The sequence below is a fragment of the Indicator indicator genome, chromosome 28 (assembly GCF_027791375.1).
Source record: "Indicator indicator isolate 239-I01 chromosome 28, UM_Iind_1.1, whole genome shotgun sequence".
Classification (NCBI taxonomy): Eukaryota; Metazoa; Chordata; class Aves; order Piciformes; family Indicatoridae; genus Indicator; species Indicator indicator.
In genome coordinates this window covers 727,084-742,243 of record NC_072037.1, presented here as the reverse complement: position 1 = coordinate 742,243, position 15,160 = coordinate 727,084, and the positions used below count along the sequence as shown (strand labels likewise).

Genomic DNA, 15,160 nt, shown 5'->3' with positions numbered 1-15,160 from the left:
AAAGCTGCCATTTAGATACCAGTTCTGCAGTCAGGTTAATCTGAAAGTGCATGTGAGCAGGGGACAGCTGCTGGGGCAGCCACTGCCTGCTAAAGCTAACAGAAGGTACTGAAGGTCCAACAGAAGGTACTGAAGAGATCCAGTGGTGGAAAAACATTTTCAGAGGTGCAATCTGGCTTTTCATTAATTCAGCAAACTGAGATGACAGCAAATGCATTTGGAGCTGGGCTTCTACCCCCACTTAGGTTTTGGGGGTTTTCTAGCTGAATTTGTCTGTGAAGGCTTTGTGGAGCTGAAGGGCAGTGCTGAGGTTTGCCTTCATCTGGGGGCTGCACATTTGCTACTCTATGACATTTATTTACATATTCCAACATTCTGAAATGCAGTGATTTTGACAAACAAATCCATCCTTTGCCTGATCTCTCTCAAAGCAGAATCAATCACAGATGATGGAGAGACATGCTGGAGGTAAGAGCTGTTCTCCAAGCACTGCCATTATCCTCATCTGAGTAAACAGGCTCAGGGCATTGCCTGCTCTGTCCTGCTGGCCATTATCTGTGTGCTGCAGGGGATGGGTTTGCATCCCTGGGGGCAGGGGTGGGTTTGCAAACACTGCTCACAACCAGCTTGGGAAATGCAGCCCCACCCTGCAAGGGGAAATCACAGGGGAGGGGATTCTGCCCCTCTGCTCTGCTCTGACCCCACCTGAAGCACTGCCTCCAGGTCTGCTGCCCACAGCACAAGAAGGACCTGGAGCTGCTGGAGAGGGTCCAGAGGAGGCCACAGAGATGATCAGAGGGCTGCAGAACCTCCCCTATGGGGACAGGCTGGGAGAGTTGGGGCTGTTCAGCCTGCAGAAGAGAAGGCTCCAGGGAGACCTCAGAGCAGCTTTCGAGTACCTGAAGGGGCTCCAGGAGAGCTGGGGAGGGACTTTGGACAAGGGCTGGGAGTGCCAGGATGAGGGAGAATGGCTTTGAGCTGGGAGAGGGGAGATTGAGAGTGGAGATGAGGAAGAAATTGTTGAGAGTGAGGCTGGGGAGACACTGGCACAGGTTGCCCAGGGAGGCTGTGGCTGTCTCCTCCCTGGAGGTGATGAGGCCAGGTTGGATGAGGCCTTGAGCAAGCTGGGCTGGTGGGAGGTGTCCCTGCCCATGGCAGGGGGTTGGGACTGGATGAACTTTAAGGTCTTTTCCAACCCATCCCATTCTATGCATCTATGAAAGTCATTAGAAGGATCCTTCATGTAGCATCCCTGGTTCCTAGCTCAGGATCACATCAGTGCAAACAGAGGATTGGGCTAGAGTCTGCTTGCTCTTGCTCCTCTCTGCCCTGGAGCAGTGCAGTGTGGTACAGCAAGCCAGTATTGTGCTGATCTGTGTTTGAGCTCCAAGGATTCTCTGCTACGGAAATCAGACACTGTTAACTGCTCCAAACCTTCCTGAGCTGCTGTGCCTGCCAAGCCATGCACAGTTAGATCTCAGTGCCTTGCTGTAAGCACCAAGCTGGGACAGGATGGATGGGGGTGTAGCAGTTCTCACAGCCTGAGTTACTGCAGCTCACCACAGCAGAGTTTCCTCACCCGCAGAGGAAACCCATTTGGAGTCAGTTTGTCAGTTGGCAGGTCCTGGCTCGTCAGAGGTTTGGAGGTGTCACAAAAGGGGACAATGCAGCTCTCCCCATCCCTCTGACTGGGGTGAACTTTGAGCTTTCAGCAGCATGGAGCCATGCAGAAGTTATCAAAACTAAGACATCTTGATTTCAGGGTCATAGAATCACAGAATGGCTCAGGTTGGAAGGGACCTCAGAGATCATCTACTGCAACCTGCCTGCCATGGGCAGAGACACCTCTCAACTAGACTTGGCTGCTCAAGGCCTCATCCATCCTGGCCTTAAACACCTCCATGCAGGAGGCATTCACAGCCTTTTCCAGAGTCTCACCACCCTGCTACTGAGGAACTTCTTCCTCAGCTCCAGTCTAACCCTGCTCTGCCTCAGCTTCAAACCATTCCCCCTTGTCCTGACTATAGACACCCTCAGGAAAAGTCTCTCTGCAGCCTTCCTGGGAATCCCTTCAGGTCTTGGGACTTTTAAATCTCGAGTGGTTTTCACAAAATGCAAGCATTGTGCAAAACATGAAAGGCACAGCAGGGTGGATGAAGTTAACTGCGGAAGCTGTGGTGGCTCAGGTGTCTTTTACCATTGTGCTGATGGAAAATATCCACCTTGGCTGGTTTGTCCAAGCTTTTGCTTTCTCTCTCTTTCCAACAGACAACTGATCTTTAGATTTTGCTCCAGGCTGTGCTGCTGCTTGGAATGTGCAGCTCTTCCAGGAGTGTACATTTTGAAGTGGAATCTCTGTGGCCAAATGTTTAGATGATTTGTTCATGCAAATGTAAGAGAAACAATTAAGCCATTAAAAATGTGTATAATGGAGTATAAACTCTGCTCTGGAGCAGTGCCCATTCATCCACTGTGGTGCTCTCCTCCTAAATACACAACATTCTGTGTCTTTTCCAGGCAGCCATCCTGAGCATTAAGCTAAAGCTCCAGCCAGATCAAGATGTGGAGAAGGTGAGTCATTTCCTCTGCAGGCTCCTCTGTCAGCAGATCCACCTTCTCTTAAGCAGAAGATCCATCAAGCCCTCCAAGCTCTGCTGCCTTTCACTTGAGGCTTTGCTTAGTTCCTAAGAAGTACCAACTTGGCCTTGCTGATGGACCTTGAGATCTAAGGAAGTGACAGAATCTGTTGGGTTAGGTCCATAACAGCTTGCTGGACTTGGTTTTGTAGCTGCAGCCACTGCCATAAAATATTGTAGCTGTTCTTGACAGATGGGATCAGTGTGGGGCTTAGGGATTTGGCTGACACTGGTGATGAAAATGTCCTATCATCAGTGCTGGCTGATGGTGTGCTGCTCATGTCCCATCATCAGTGCTGATGTTGTGCTGCTCATGTCCCACCATCAGTGCTGATGTTGTGCTGCTCATGTCCCACCATCAGTGCTGATGTTGTGCTGCTCATGTCCCACCATCAGTGCTGATGTTGTGCTGCTCATGTCCCATCATCAGTGCTGATGTTGTGCTGCTCATGTCCCACCATCAGTGCTGATGTTGTGCTGCTCATGTCCCATCATCAGTGCTGATGTTGTGCTGCCTGTGTCCCATCATCAGTGCTGATGTTGTGCTGCTCATGTCCCATCATCAGTGCTGATGTTGTGCTGCTCATGTCCCACCATCAGTGCTGATGTTGTGCTGCTCATGTCCCACCATCAGTGCTGATGTTGTGCTGCTCATGTCCCATCATCAGTGCTGATGTTGTGCTGCTCATGTCCCACCATCAGTGCTGATGTTGTGCTGCTCATGTCCCACCATCAGTGCTGATGTTGTGCTGCCTGTGTCCCATCATCAGTGCTGATGTTGTGCTGCTTATGTCCCACCATCAGTGCTGATGTTGTGCTGCTCATGTCCCACCATCAGTGCTGATGTTGTGCTGCCCATGTCCCATCACTCTTCCAGGCAGCACTGCTTGGTTAGAGCTTTGGGACTTGCTCACCATGGCTGAGCAGCCCTTGATCAGGTCTCAGTCTGCCATCATGGACCTCTTCCACACTTCCTGTGTGCCCCATCTGCAGAATGCGGGTATCAAAGCCACTGTGCCTGAAATGTGATTTCTTCTCCTAGATGTGTACACCACTTCTGCTCCAAGATAAAACTAACGTGGTGGAAGATTATGTGGGAGAATATCCTGAGCTCCAGAGCAAGCTCTTGCAGATCCTGGACACATGGTGTGCACCTGAGTTTAACATCAGAGACATCACAAGGTAGAAGTGCTTGTGGACTTTCTAAGCAGGCTGCAGTCTGTTCTGGGTGTCTGTCTGAGACCATTCCTCACCATAATGGAGTGCAGCATGTTTGCTTCTGAGCTGGGCAAGGGCACATTGTGGTGTCTGTGCCAGAGGGTCCTCAGCCACCTGGGCCTGTGAGGCAGAGTTGGGTGATTTCTGCTGCCAGCTGCTCAGTGTCTGCCAGGAGAGGGAAGGGCAAAATGAGAGCTGTGCAGCAGATCTTAGAAACTGAGCAGTATCTGAGGTTCCTGCAGGAGGGTTAGGGAAGTTTAGGCTGATGTTAGGAAGACATTCTTCACAGACAGAGATTGGCCACTGGAATGGGCTGCCTGGGGAGGTGTCCCTGTCCCTGGATGTGTTTAAAACAAGACTGGCTGAGGCACTGAGTGCCGTGGTTTGTTTATTAGATGGTGTTGGATGATAGGTTGGACTTGATGATCTCAAAGGTCTTTTCCAACCTGGTTAATGCTGTGATCCTGTGAGGGTGGAGCAGTCAGACTCTGGTGCTCTGCTGCAGACAAGGGTGAGTTTCAGTATTGGCTGTACAGGTTCTGCAGGGAGAGAAAGCTGGGATGGAGTGGCAGGAGAACAAGAGGTGCAGGTGGTTAACCTTCCTGTGGTGGGGAATTTGTCCTGTGCAGTTTAGTTCATAAGTCACCTCTCACCAGAGTGTCTCCTGTCAGGCATACAGCCAGCAGGCCAGCTCCCAGGGCAGGTGCCATAGCTGCAGGCTTAGTGCTGAAGGAAGAGCAGAGGGAATTGCTCATTTTCTTTACAAGAAGCCTCCAGAGTTGCTGTCCTTGCCTAGGGGATGTGGTTGTACCATCAGGAAGGGGTCACTGTATGGGCAGAGTAAGATCAGAGGTGGCTTCAGCTCAGTCTCCTTACCATGCCCCTTGAGGGACTGAGCTGGAATGATCTTTGAAGACAATTTTTGCTCAGCTTTGTAAGACACTGAAGCCTGTGCTGGTGGCTTTGTACTGCAGCCTGGGAAAGGCAGGGGCTGTTCCTGCCAGCATCTGGCAGACCAACACCTCTGCTGCTGAGGATGTCCCTGCTCACTGCAGGGGGTTGGGCTAGTTGAGTTCTGGTGTCCCCAGCAGAAGAAGGACACAGAGCTGTGGAGTGAGGCCAGAGGAGGCCACAAAGATGATCCAAGGGCTGGAGCAGCTCTGCTGTGAGGCCAGGCTGAGGAAGCTGGGGGTGTTCAGCCTGGAGAAGAGAAGACTCCAGGGAGACCTTAGAGCTGCCTGCCAGGACCTGAAGGGATCCTGCAGGAAGGCGGCAAAGAGACTTCTCCTGAGGGTGTCTAGAGACAGGCCAAGGGAGAATGGTTTGAAGCTGAGGCAGGGCAGGGTTAGACTGGAGCTGAGGAAGAAGTTCTTCAGTAGGAGGGTGGTGAACAGTTTGCCCAGGGAGGTTGTGGCTACCTCCTGCCTGGAGGTGTTCAAGGCCAGGTTGGAAGAGGCCTTGGCCAACCAAGTCTAGTTGAGAGGTGTCCCTGCCCATGGCAGGGGGTTGGAGCAGGTGAGCTCTGAGGTTCCTTCCAGCCTGAGCAATTCATGATTCTATGAATGAAAGACATTTAGAGGTCTCTTCCAACCCAGGTGATTCTATGACAAACATCTGCTCTTTAGGAAACATGCTCCAGGTGATTCCATGGATGTTTCTTCCTGATTCTGTTGATTTCCTTCCAGGCAGTATCAAGGCCTGGCCAGGTACAAGCCAGAGAAGTTTAACCGCAAGGTGCTCAGCAAATTGATCTTCAGGCTGCTGGAGAGGTTTAACCTAGATCCAGGTAAGTGGTGTGGCAACTTCTTGGGCAGTTATCTCACCAGTAAAGAACAGATGAGCTCAATTTGTCTTCTCCCATGCTCAGCAAGGGATCTCTGCTGCAATTCATCCCAGGGAGTTTCAGGGTGTAATTAATGAGAGCAAAAAGCAAAGCTGGTAAGTTGTGGGGATTATCACTGTGTGCAGTGGAAGAATGAAGTGCTGGTGACTAATAGACTGCTGCTGCCACCATGGGAAATAAATCCTGACCTCAGCATGGCTCTACATAAACACAGGATGGTCAGCCCTGAGTTACGACTCCGTTGCACTCCCGTAAGAGGCAAGTCATCATTCATCTGGGGATCTGCTCCCTTGAGTTATGAGTCCGTCAGCTGGGAGGAGATAACCCTTGGGAGGCAGGAGCCTCACAGCCCTTTGTGTTCTTTCCATAAACTAGGGTTGGTGGCAGGGAAGTTTAAGGCTCCTGCAGCCTCCCAAGAGATGACTGAACAGATCTGCTTCAGTGCCAGTTAGCTGACAACATCTGCTTGGGTTTGCTGTGCCTCTCAGCTGGGACTGTTGATCTTTTTCCTCCTCCTTGGGACCCTGTGTCTGACACCTTGCAGTGCACTGTTAGGTTTTACTCTGCAAAGCTTTGCAGCAGCAGCCCAAGATACAAAGTTCTCTTTTCTTGGACTGAAAAGTGCTTTCTAACCACAAATTGTGGGCTTATTACTCCTGGCAGCAACACTCTGTTGCATATTAATCTTCACATCTTCAGCCTGCTGTTCAAACATCAATAAGATAATCCTTACAAACCTTCACTGGAGGATAAGGGAATGTAATTAAGCTTAGCACACTGATGTGGAAGCTGAGACTTGAGTGGTGATTCATTCAAAATCCAAAACCTTCCCATGAATTTATGAGATTTCAGTAATTTTTCCTCCTTGGTTGGTCATTCCTTAGGCCATGTTGTCTTTTAGGATCTGTGGGGAGAATTAAGTTGTTCCCATTTCCTTCTGGAGGATCCACCAAGGCTGTGCTAGGAACTGGAGAGGTGAAAGGGGCTCCCCAGTCCAAGAGAGACAGGGAACTGCTGGATAGAGTCCAGGAGAGGCTACAAATATACTGAAGGGCCTGGAGCAGCTCTGTGAGGAGCAAAGGCTGAGAGCCCTGGGGCTGTTGAGCCTGGAGGAGAGCAGCCCCAGAGGGGATCTGAGCAATGCTCAGCAAGAGCTGAAGGGTGGGGAGCAAGAGGATGTGGCCAGACTCTTGTCAGTGGTGCCCAGGGGACAAAGGGCACTGGGCACAAACTGGGACCCAGGAGGATCCATCTGAATAGGAGGAGAAACTTGTTTGGTGTGAGGGTGCTGGAGGCCTGGAGCAGGCTGCCTAGAGAGGTTGTGGAGTCTTCTTCTCTGGAGAGCTTCCAACCCCCCCTGGGCACTGTGCTCCTGGGCAAGCTGCTGTGGGTGCCCTGCTGGAGCAGGGGGTTGGATTGGATGAGCTCCAGAGGTCTCTTCCAAGCCCCTCCATGCTGGGGTTCTGTGACATTCAAAGTCCTGAGAAATGAAAACCAAGTCTGGAGGATAGGAGCAGGGAGCTGCTGCTCTCAGCTGCTCTCTGCTCCCTGGTTGCTGCCTTAGTCTGGCAATGGTGTCCAGATGCTGTAGCCTCTGCTAGCAATGGCCAAATCCTGCTGGTCTTCCACAACACATTCACTGGTGAGGGCTTTCCTTGAAGCAGAAATTTCTGCCTGCACTTCCAGAGAGTGATTTATCCTCTGCAACCTCCACAGTGCAGGGTAAGTCACTTTCCAGGCAGGGCTGGGCTCTCCTGCTGATGTGAGAGGAGAGTGAGCCAAGGTGCCAGACTTGGGGCAGTTCAGAGCAGTGCTGGGTGGCTGTGGTGGTCTCAAATAGGAAAGTAGGTGTCCAGTTTTTATGTCCTGTCAGCTGTGATTCAGAGCAGGATTTAACACTTTGCTGAGCTGTGGCTGCTGTAGTCCCCTTTGAAGTGCTTTCAAAGGGCTGTCTGCTTCAGAGGAGTTTCTGCCTTAGTGCTGGTCCTGCTTGAACTGAATTGGGAAGTGGTGGATGCTGGACTAATGTGGCTTTGCCTTCTCACCTCTCTCCTCTGCCTTGCTCTGAGCTGCTGGATTTTCTTTCTCATTTCTGTAGTGGAAGTAAATCTAACTGTGAGGAAAGAGCACAGAAAAGGAAGCAAGCAAGGCCAAACCTGCAGCTCAACCCCACTCACTTCTCTTGGTCTGTGCAATCCATCCAAAGCTGGCAGGGAGGTAGAGCTCACACTGCTCACCTCACCTGATTCTGGGCTCCTCTGGGCCTCAGGCTGCTGCTGCTTGCTGTCTCCTGCTCCCTGAATGAGGCTGAGAGCAGCAGCAGCAGAAGAGGGAAGTGGCTTTTAGTGAGAAAGCCTGAAGGAGGAGAGGGTTTGTTGGTATGAGAAGACAAACTTGTATGTGACTCAGTTTTTGCAATTCCAAATCTGCTTTTGTATTTCTCTCTCTGAGCTCACTCTTAGCCACTCACAGTGAGTTTCACTGACTGCTGACCAACCCTTAGGTTTGAAATACTGGATGTTAGAAACAGGTTCTGCACCAGGAGGGTGGTGGAACACTGCAACAGGTTGCCCAGGGAGGTGGTTGATGCCCCATCCCTGGAGATATTCAAGGTGAGGCTCAGCCAGGGCTCTGAGCAACCTGATCTAGTGGAGGATGTCCCTGCTGAGTGCAGGGGGTTGGACTGGATGAGCTTTGGAGCTCCCTTTCAACCCAGACCATTGTGATTCTGTTTTGTGTGATTCCTTGGACCTGCCAGTCTTAAATATCAAAGCCAGGTAGGAGGTGCCCAGCATAGAAAGGATTTGGAACCTCTGGGGGCAAAACCTCATCATTTTGAGTCCTGCTCCGTTTCTGAGCTGCAGCCCAGTGAAGATACAAACTGCAGGGCAAGTGGCAGATTTTCTGCTGAGTCCCAGAGGTGTCCCAGTAAACTGTGTGTGGGTTCCATTTAATTAGCTGTACTGGGGAAAGAAGAAGCTGTGGAGGAATGGTCTGTGAGTGAGGCAGGGGAGTTTATAGAGTCTTTTCTCACACATGTGGCAGTGTGCTCTGCTTTAACGAGCCTGTAACTTTTGCAGGCTAATTACTTAATGCTCTTTGGAGTCCTGGGGGACTGACTTAGGGTTACAAATGCAAGTTGAAGTCAAAACAGTAGTAAGAGCTGAGGGAGCAGAGCCTGCCCAGGCCTCAGATGGTTGAGTCTGTGTGCCATGGTGTGTTTGCACAGCCAGGTTTTGCACAGTAGCATTTCTCACTGGAGATGCCTTGGCTTTGGGGTAGCAATGATACCACTCTGCAAAGCAGAACTGTCCTTGTGTCACACCTTAGTGCCTGTGTGACAACAGAGCAGAAAATGATGTTGCTAGAAAAGAGATGATAGCTGAGTGCACAGTTAGCAGTTGTCCTGTCATGGTGTAAGAAATCAGGTGAGCACCTCGAGTGTGGAATGCTCTGAGCAGGTTTTTGCCATAGCCTTTCAAAGTTTCTTTAGCACAAACTAAAGGAATTGTTTCTCCTCATTTGGCCAGCAGAGTATCCTTGTGGTTAGAGCTTTAATGTCAGTTTGGTGTGAATCTTCCTTAAGAAGGAGATTCCCTTGTTCCTTCCTTAGTAAGGAAATTCCTTATTCCCTCCTTCTGAAGCCCTGGGAGTAATCTGAGACAAAGCCTCATCACCGGGGAGTATTGGGGCAGTAGAGGGCAGACGAGGACTGCTCACAGCCTCTGCATCTGCTCAGGTGAAGTGGCAACTGTCCTCAGCCTTCAGCAGGTCTGCCAGGTCCTCAGCACATCTCGGGGCAGTCACCAGGGAGAGCTCCAGCAGGAGTCGTGGAGGCTCCAGCAGGTGCTTCCCAAGATGCTGTGTGAGAGCGACAGGAATGACTCTTTGAACTCCTCAGGAATGCTTGTGGAAGGAGGAAAGTTCCCATGTTGTGGCCTTTTCCTTGTTAGGGCAGGAGGCTGTCCCTTCCCTTGCCTTTGCTTCACAAGGGTTGTTTCCCCCTGACTCCAGGGTGGTTTTCCTTCAGAGTTTCTGAGCAGCGGTGTTGAATGCCAGCACAGTGCTGTGAAGGAGAACCCCTGGGCTTAGCCATCAGAAGACAGGACCAGCCCCTCCTGAGCTTCACACAATCATTCAGGCTGGAAAAGACCCTCGGGATCCTCAAGTCCAACCATTAACCCTACTCTGCAAAGTTTACCCCCAAACCTTATCCCCAAGCACCACATCTAAACAACCCTTAAACACCTCCAGGGAGGGTGACTCCAGCAGCTACTTGGGCAGCCTGTGCCAGTGTCTGACCACTCTTGCTGGGAAAAAATTCTTCCTAATGTCCATTCAAACCTACCCTGCTGCAGTTTGAGGTCATTCCCTCTTGTGCTCATTACCTGTGGGAAGGGACCAGCACTAACCTCTCTACAGCCTCCTCTCAGGTAGTTGTAGAGAGCAATGAGGTCTCCCCTCAGCCTCCTCTTCTTCAAACTAAGCAGCCCCAGCTCCTTCAGTTGCTCCTCAAGATTTATTCTCCAGGCCCTTCCCCAGCTTCATTGCCCTGCTCTGCACTCACCCCAGCACCTCGATGTCCCTCTTGTACTGAGGTGCCCAAAACTGGACACAATACTCGAGGTGTGGCCTAACCAATGCCAAGTTTCCAGTGGCTGAAGGAGAAGAGGGTTGAACACATCACGGTCCCTTCTGGGCCCTGACCTTCTCAGCTGCATTTCTGTCTCCTGAATTTCAAGCGGTAGAATATGATCTGCTCTAGACCAAGACAGGCTGGCCAGCAGCTCCAAGCATTTCACTGGAGAAGCTGACAGCAGCCTGGTAATTCTGAGCATGAATTCTTCAGCTCTAGACGTGCCTGAAGACCACACCAGAGCATATATCCTTTATCTGCAGCTGGAAACCCTTGTGCCATGCTCAGTTCTGCCTGCAGGCACCAAATCTAGCAGGTAGCTCAGGGGTTGGGGGTAGTGTGGGGCTTCTGCTGCTTCACTTCTTTACTGAGGATTACTGACTATGATCTGTGGTGGCATAGAGAGACACTGGAGTGTCTTTGAGGCTACAACAAAAAGAGGTTTGCTTGAGCTCAGCCCTAACCCCACTGCCTTGTGCTCAGGGACTGATCTCATGCACCGAGAGACCAACACACAGCTTGCTCCTCCTTGGGTTCCCCAGCAGCCCTCAGCAGGACCAGGGCAGAGCCTCTGGTGTCCCAGGTACCCTGAGTCTGTGAAAAAAAGTGCTCCTTCACTTCATCCTCAAACAAAGTATGCTTTGTGGGGGCCCTTCTGTTCTGCCAGGCCAGGGTGAAGGAGGCTCATTGTGAATGGCAGTCAAGCTCTCAGGGCAGTAAAGAGAGGCTTGGGTCCCATCCTGGCTCAGGAGGCATCATGTATCAGCTGGGAGTGGCAGCCACACACCACACCTAGAAACAGATTGCGCCATGTCCAGTCCTACCGATGGCACAGGAGTGAAGTGTGTGTTGCAGCTCTGGTACCCTGCCTGCCAAGGAGATTTGGTTCTCACTTCCTCCCTGCTGCCAGGAGCCATCCCCTCCCTGCTGGTGGCTGAGAGAGGGCAGGATGCTTTGCTTCTGACTCAGTCCCAGACGTGACCTGCAGTTCAGGTGAGGCACCCTTGTGGTGCAAGTGGCAGATGAAGAGTTACCACGAGCCCAGGAGCTGCTCTCACAGTGGGACACTCTTTGTATTGCACTGCTGTCCATAGCCCAGCCATGACCACAAGCTCCATTGTGCAAACTCTGGGTAGAAGGCTGGTGCTGATCTGAAGAGCTGAAGCTGGTGTCCTTTGCTCCAACCAACACAACACTGGCTTTGGCTCAAGAGACCCAAGTTTGGACTCCTGTTCACTCAGCTTGGGTCTGACCTTGAGTAAGTTGCTCTGCTTGGATTGCTGCTAATACAAGGTGTGGATGGTCTTGAAGCTGCAGGAGAAAGGTGTGGGAGAGGCTCTGCAGTACCACCTGGGGCATTCTCCTGCCTCCCAGCCAGGGGAGCTCCTTCTGTTCTTGCTGACACACAGGGAACATGAAACCTGTTCTTAAAGACCTCCAAGGTGGGAGGTTACCATCTCCTACACAACCTGTGCCAGCTCTTCTCTACACTTGCCATTAGACTTTGGTTGGTTTTTTACCTCCACAGAGGAGTTTCTCATCCCTTTGTGGCTGTTGATGGATCCCTCTCACATTTTGCTCTGGGCTTCCTGATCTGCTCTGTTTGTGCTGTTGGATGCGTGGGATCTGTTTCCACATTCTTTTAACTTCCTCCTTGTGATTGTGATCAATAAAAGCTTCTGATTTAGCATTTAAGGCTCCACTGCTTCCCTTCCCAGCTCTTTTTATCCCTTCTTCCCCTTACAAATTATTTTCATATGGAATTTTATCTCCCAGTTCTTAGAGTTAATTGCAATCCATTTTATTTGGTCTCTTTTGCTGTTCTTCCTTTCCTTAGAGCTCTGAGCTCTCCATTTCATTGTCCCTCTTACCAAACTACATTTTATCCTCACGTTTTCCATTAGTCCTTTAGTTTTAGTACTGAAGTGTAGAAAACTGGATTCCAACTCAGTTCCTTAGCTCCATCAGAACAGAAAATGTCAGCAGTGCCTTCAAAAATGTTCCAGTCCATCTGTGGGCCTCTGTCCTACTTCCACACAGATACTGGGTGCTTAAAATCCCTCAGTTCTGCCAGACCCTGTGTGTTGGAGAATTCCTCCAGAAGGCTGAAGAAAAAAGGGTCACTGGATCTCTTTGGTGACCTGGAGCACTCGTGCTCTGTTTCCTTCTGAAGCTCTGGGAGCTGGTGATGTTATTGTCATCTTGATCTTACCTGCTTTAGAGTGTGACTTGCCATGAGCTGGTGACCTTTCCTCCAGGTATTGGGATAATATCCAGAGAAAATTGTGTACCAATAGACCAGGGTAGGCTGGGGACTCACCTGTTGTAGAGCAGCACAGGGGAAAGGGACCTGAGGGTGCTGGTGGACATCAGGATGCTCATGAGGCAGCAATGTGCCCTTGTGGCCAAGAAGGGGTGGATTAGAAGGGTTGTGGTGAATAAGTCAAGAGAGGTTCTCCTGCCCTTCTCCTCTGCCCTGCTTGAGGCCACATCTGGAATATCGTGTCCAGTTGTGGGCCCTTCAGTTTAAGAAGGACCTCAGGGAACTGCTTGAAAGAGTCCAGCACAGAGCCCCAGAGCTGCTGCAGGCAGTGGAACATCTCCCTGTGAGCACAGGCTGAGGGAGCAGGGGCTTGGAGCTTGGAGCAGAGGAGCCTGAGGGCTGCCCTCATTGCTGGGGATAAAGATGTGCAGGGCTGGAGCCAGGCTCTGCTCAGGGATGTCCAAGGACAGCACAAGGGGCAATGGGGGCAAGCTGGAGCAGAGGAGGTGCCATGGGAACAGAAGGGAAAACTTTGTCCCTGTGAGGGTGCAGAGCCCTGGAGCAGGCTACCCAGAGAGGCTGTGGAGTCTCCTTCTCTGGAGACATTCAGAACCCACCTGGATGTGTTCCTGTGTGCCCTGCCCTGGGTGACCCTGCTCTGACAGGGGGCTTGGGCTGAATGATCTCTGGAGATCCCTTCCAGCCCCTAACATTCTGTGATTGCTCTCATATTTATTTGGATAAGATGCTGGGGATGGTTGCACAAATCCTTTGAGGGCAAGGCTGTGTTGTCACACTGTGGAAGATTAAGTTAAAATAGCAGCTTTAGACGTTTCTGTTTGAGAGGGGAATGATCAAGTTGTGAAGTGATGCTTCAAGAGCCTCTGAGAGCTGCAGTAAGCAGTGGTCCAGCAGTTGATGTCTATCTGGTTCCAGGGTCTGGTGTTTGGAGATCTTTCTTTGTTCTCTCAATTTCTAATCCCTGGGCATGCCATGAGTGGAGCATGGAGGCTGCTGAGCTCTGAGGCCCTTGGTATCAGGAACTCTCATTTCTTCTGGAGCACCTCTGCTATGGGGACAGGGTAGGAGAGTTTGGGCCGTGCAGCCTGGAAAAGAAGGCCTTAGAGCTGCATTTCAATATCTGCAGGGGCCCTGCAGGCAGGCTGGGGAGAGACTGCTCAGAAGGGCTGTGGGGACAGGACGAGGGACAATGGTTTGGAAGTGGAGCAGGGCAGGGTTAGGTTGGACATCAGGAGGAAGTTCTGCACTGTGAGGCTGGGGAGAGACTGGAACAGGTTACCCAGGGAGGTGGCTGAGGCCTTGTCCCTGGAGACATTCAGGATCAGACTCAATGTGTCCCTGAGCAGCCTGCTCTAGCTGGAGGTGTCCCTGCTGCCTGCAGGGAGGTTGGACAAGATGAGCTTTGAGGCTCCCTTCCAACCCAATGCAATCTGTGACTCCTTTTGCTGACTCAAGGGAGCCTGCAGAAAGTCTTCACTTTCCTGTTTTCTGTTAGTGGCTTTGGTTGCTGGTCCTGCTCTCTTTGACTGGCATCCAGGTGGTTGTAGCCATTGGAAGCCCAGCTGAAGGCTTTGGTTAGCTCTGTCCCTGTGCAGCAGCCAGCTGGAGCTGGCAGATCCCTGTGCTAATGCTGCTCCCTGTGCTTTATCTCCTGCATTCATCTCTGTGCACAGGATTTCAAAACAAGGTGCCCTCTGAGGATCTTGTTTGCTGCAGTTGTAATGAGGCCTATCTAATGATGATGACAGTAATCAAAATAATAAAAACAAACTGCTGCTTGCTGCCTCAGCAAAACAGTGGTTCCCTCCCTCTGTGTGTGGCTGTGGAGGCTCTCTCCTGGCTCTGGATTTGATCCCATAAACTCCAGCCACAAGTTTCCCTCCTGCGTAAGTTTCCATCCTGAGTAGGGTGTCACAGGCTGCAGTGCAGCACAGGCTGACACAAAGAGCAGCACAGGAAGGACACAGCCTCTAAAGCCTGGAGCTGGTGCCTCTGTGAGGATGCTCCCTAATGAAAGGTGTGAAGGCATTGAGGCATCTTGAAGCTGCAGGTGGATCTTACCATGGGAGGGTGGCAGAGGCAGAGCTATCAGCAGTGAGGATCAGCATCCCCAGTGCTGGGGGAGGTGTGAATAACAGTTTCCAGCTGGGATAAGCTGACAAGGTGTGTGTCTGGCCCTCTTTGTTTCCAGGTGGGATAGCATCCTGCCTTCCCCATACCCAGCTGGAACCTGGGGAAGGAAAAATGTCCTGCCCAGGCAGTGAAGCTTGCAGGAAGCCCTGCTGTGTGGCACTTACTCATCACTTTCCTTCTTTCAGCTCTCTGCCCTAACGTCATAAACCAGCGGCACCTGAGGACTCTGCACTACCTCTTCTACAAGAGGTTTGTGGAGGTAGGTGGCTATGCTGGGGGGGGGGGTGGGAGGCTTCTTGTTCAGTTTGGATAACAGACTTGCAAGGTATTGATCATCATGGGCAAGTTTGCCTTGTGATTGGTACCCAACAGAGAGGCGTTGGAGCTGCCCTGCACCTGGTTTGCTGGGA

At 51.3% G+C, this 15,160-nt stretch overlaps 1 protein-coding gene across 1 annotated transcript in view; it reads left to right on the top strand.

Annotated features, from left to right (window-relative positions):
* Positions 1 to 15,160, top strand: part of EXD3 (exonuclease 3'-5' domain containing 3) — a 247,437-nt gene that overhangs the window by 22,800 nt on the left and 209,477 nt on the right. Inside the window, exons 5-8 of the mRNA XM_054393212.1 lie at positions 2,518 to 2,571; positions 3,679 to 3,818; positions 5,540 to 5,640; positions 14,936 to 15,009. Of these exons, the coding sequence (XP_054249187.1) occupies positions 2,518 to 2,571; positions 3,679 to 3,818; positions 5,540 to 5,640; positions 14,936 to 15,009 (369 nt within the window). The remainder of the gene's footprint in view (positions 1 to 2,517; positions 2,572 to 3,678; positions 3,819 to 5,539; positions 5,641 to 14,935; positions 15,010 to 15,160) is intronic.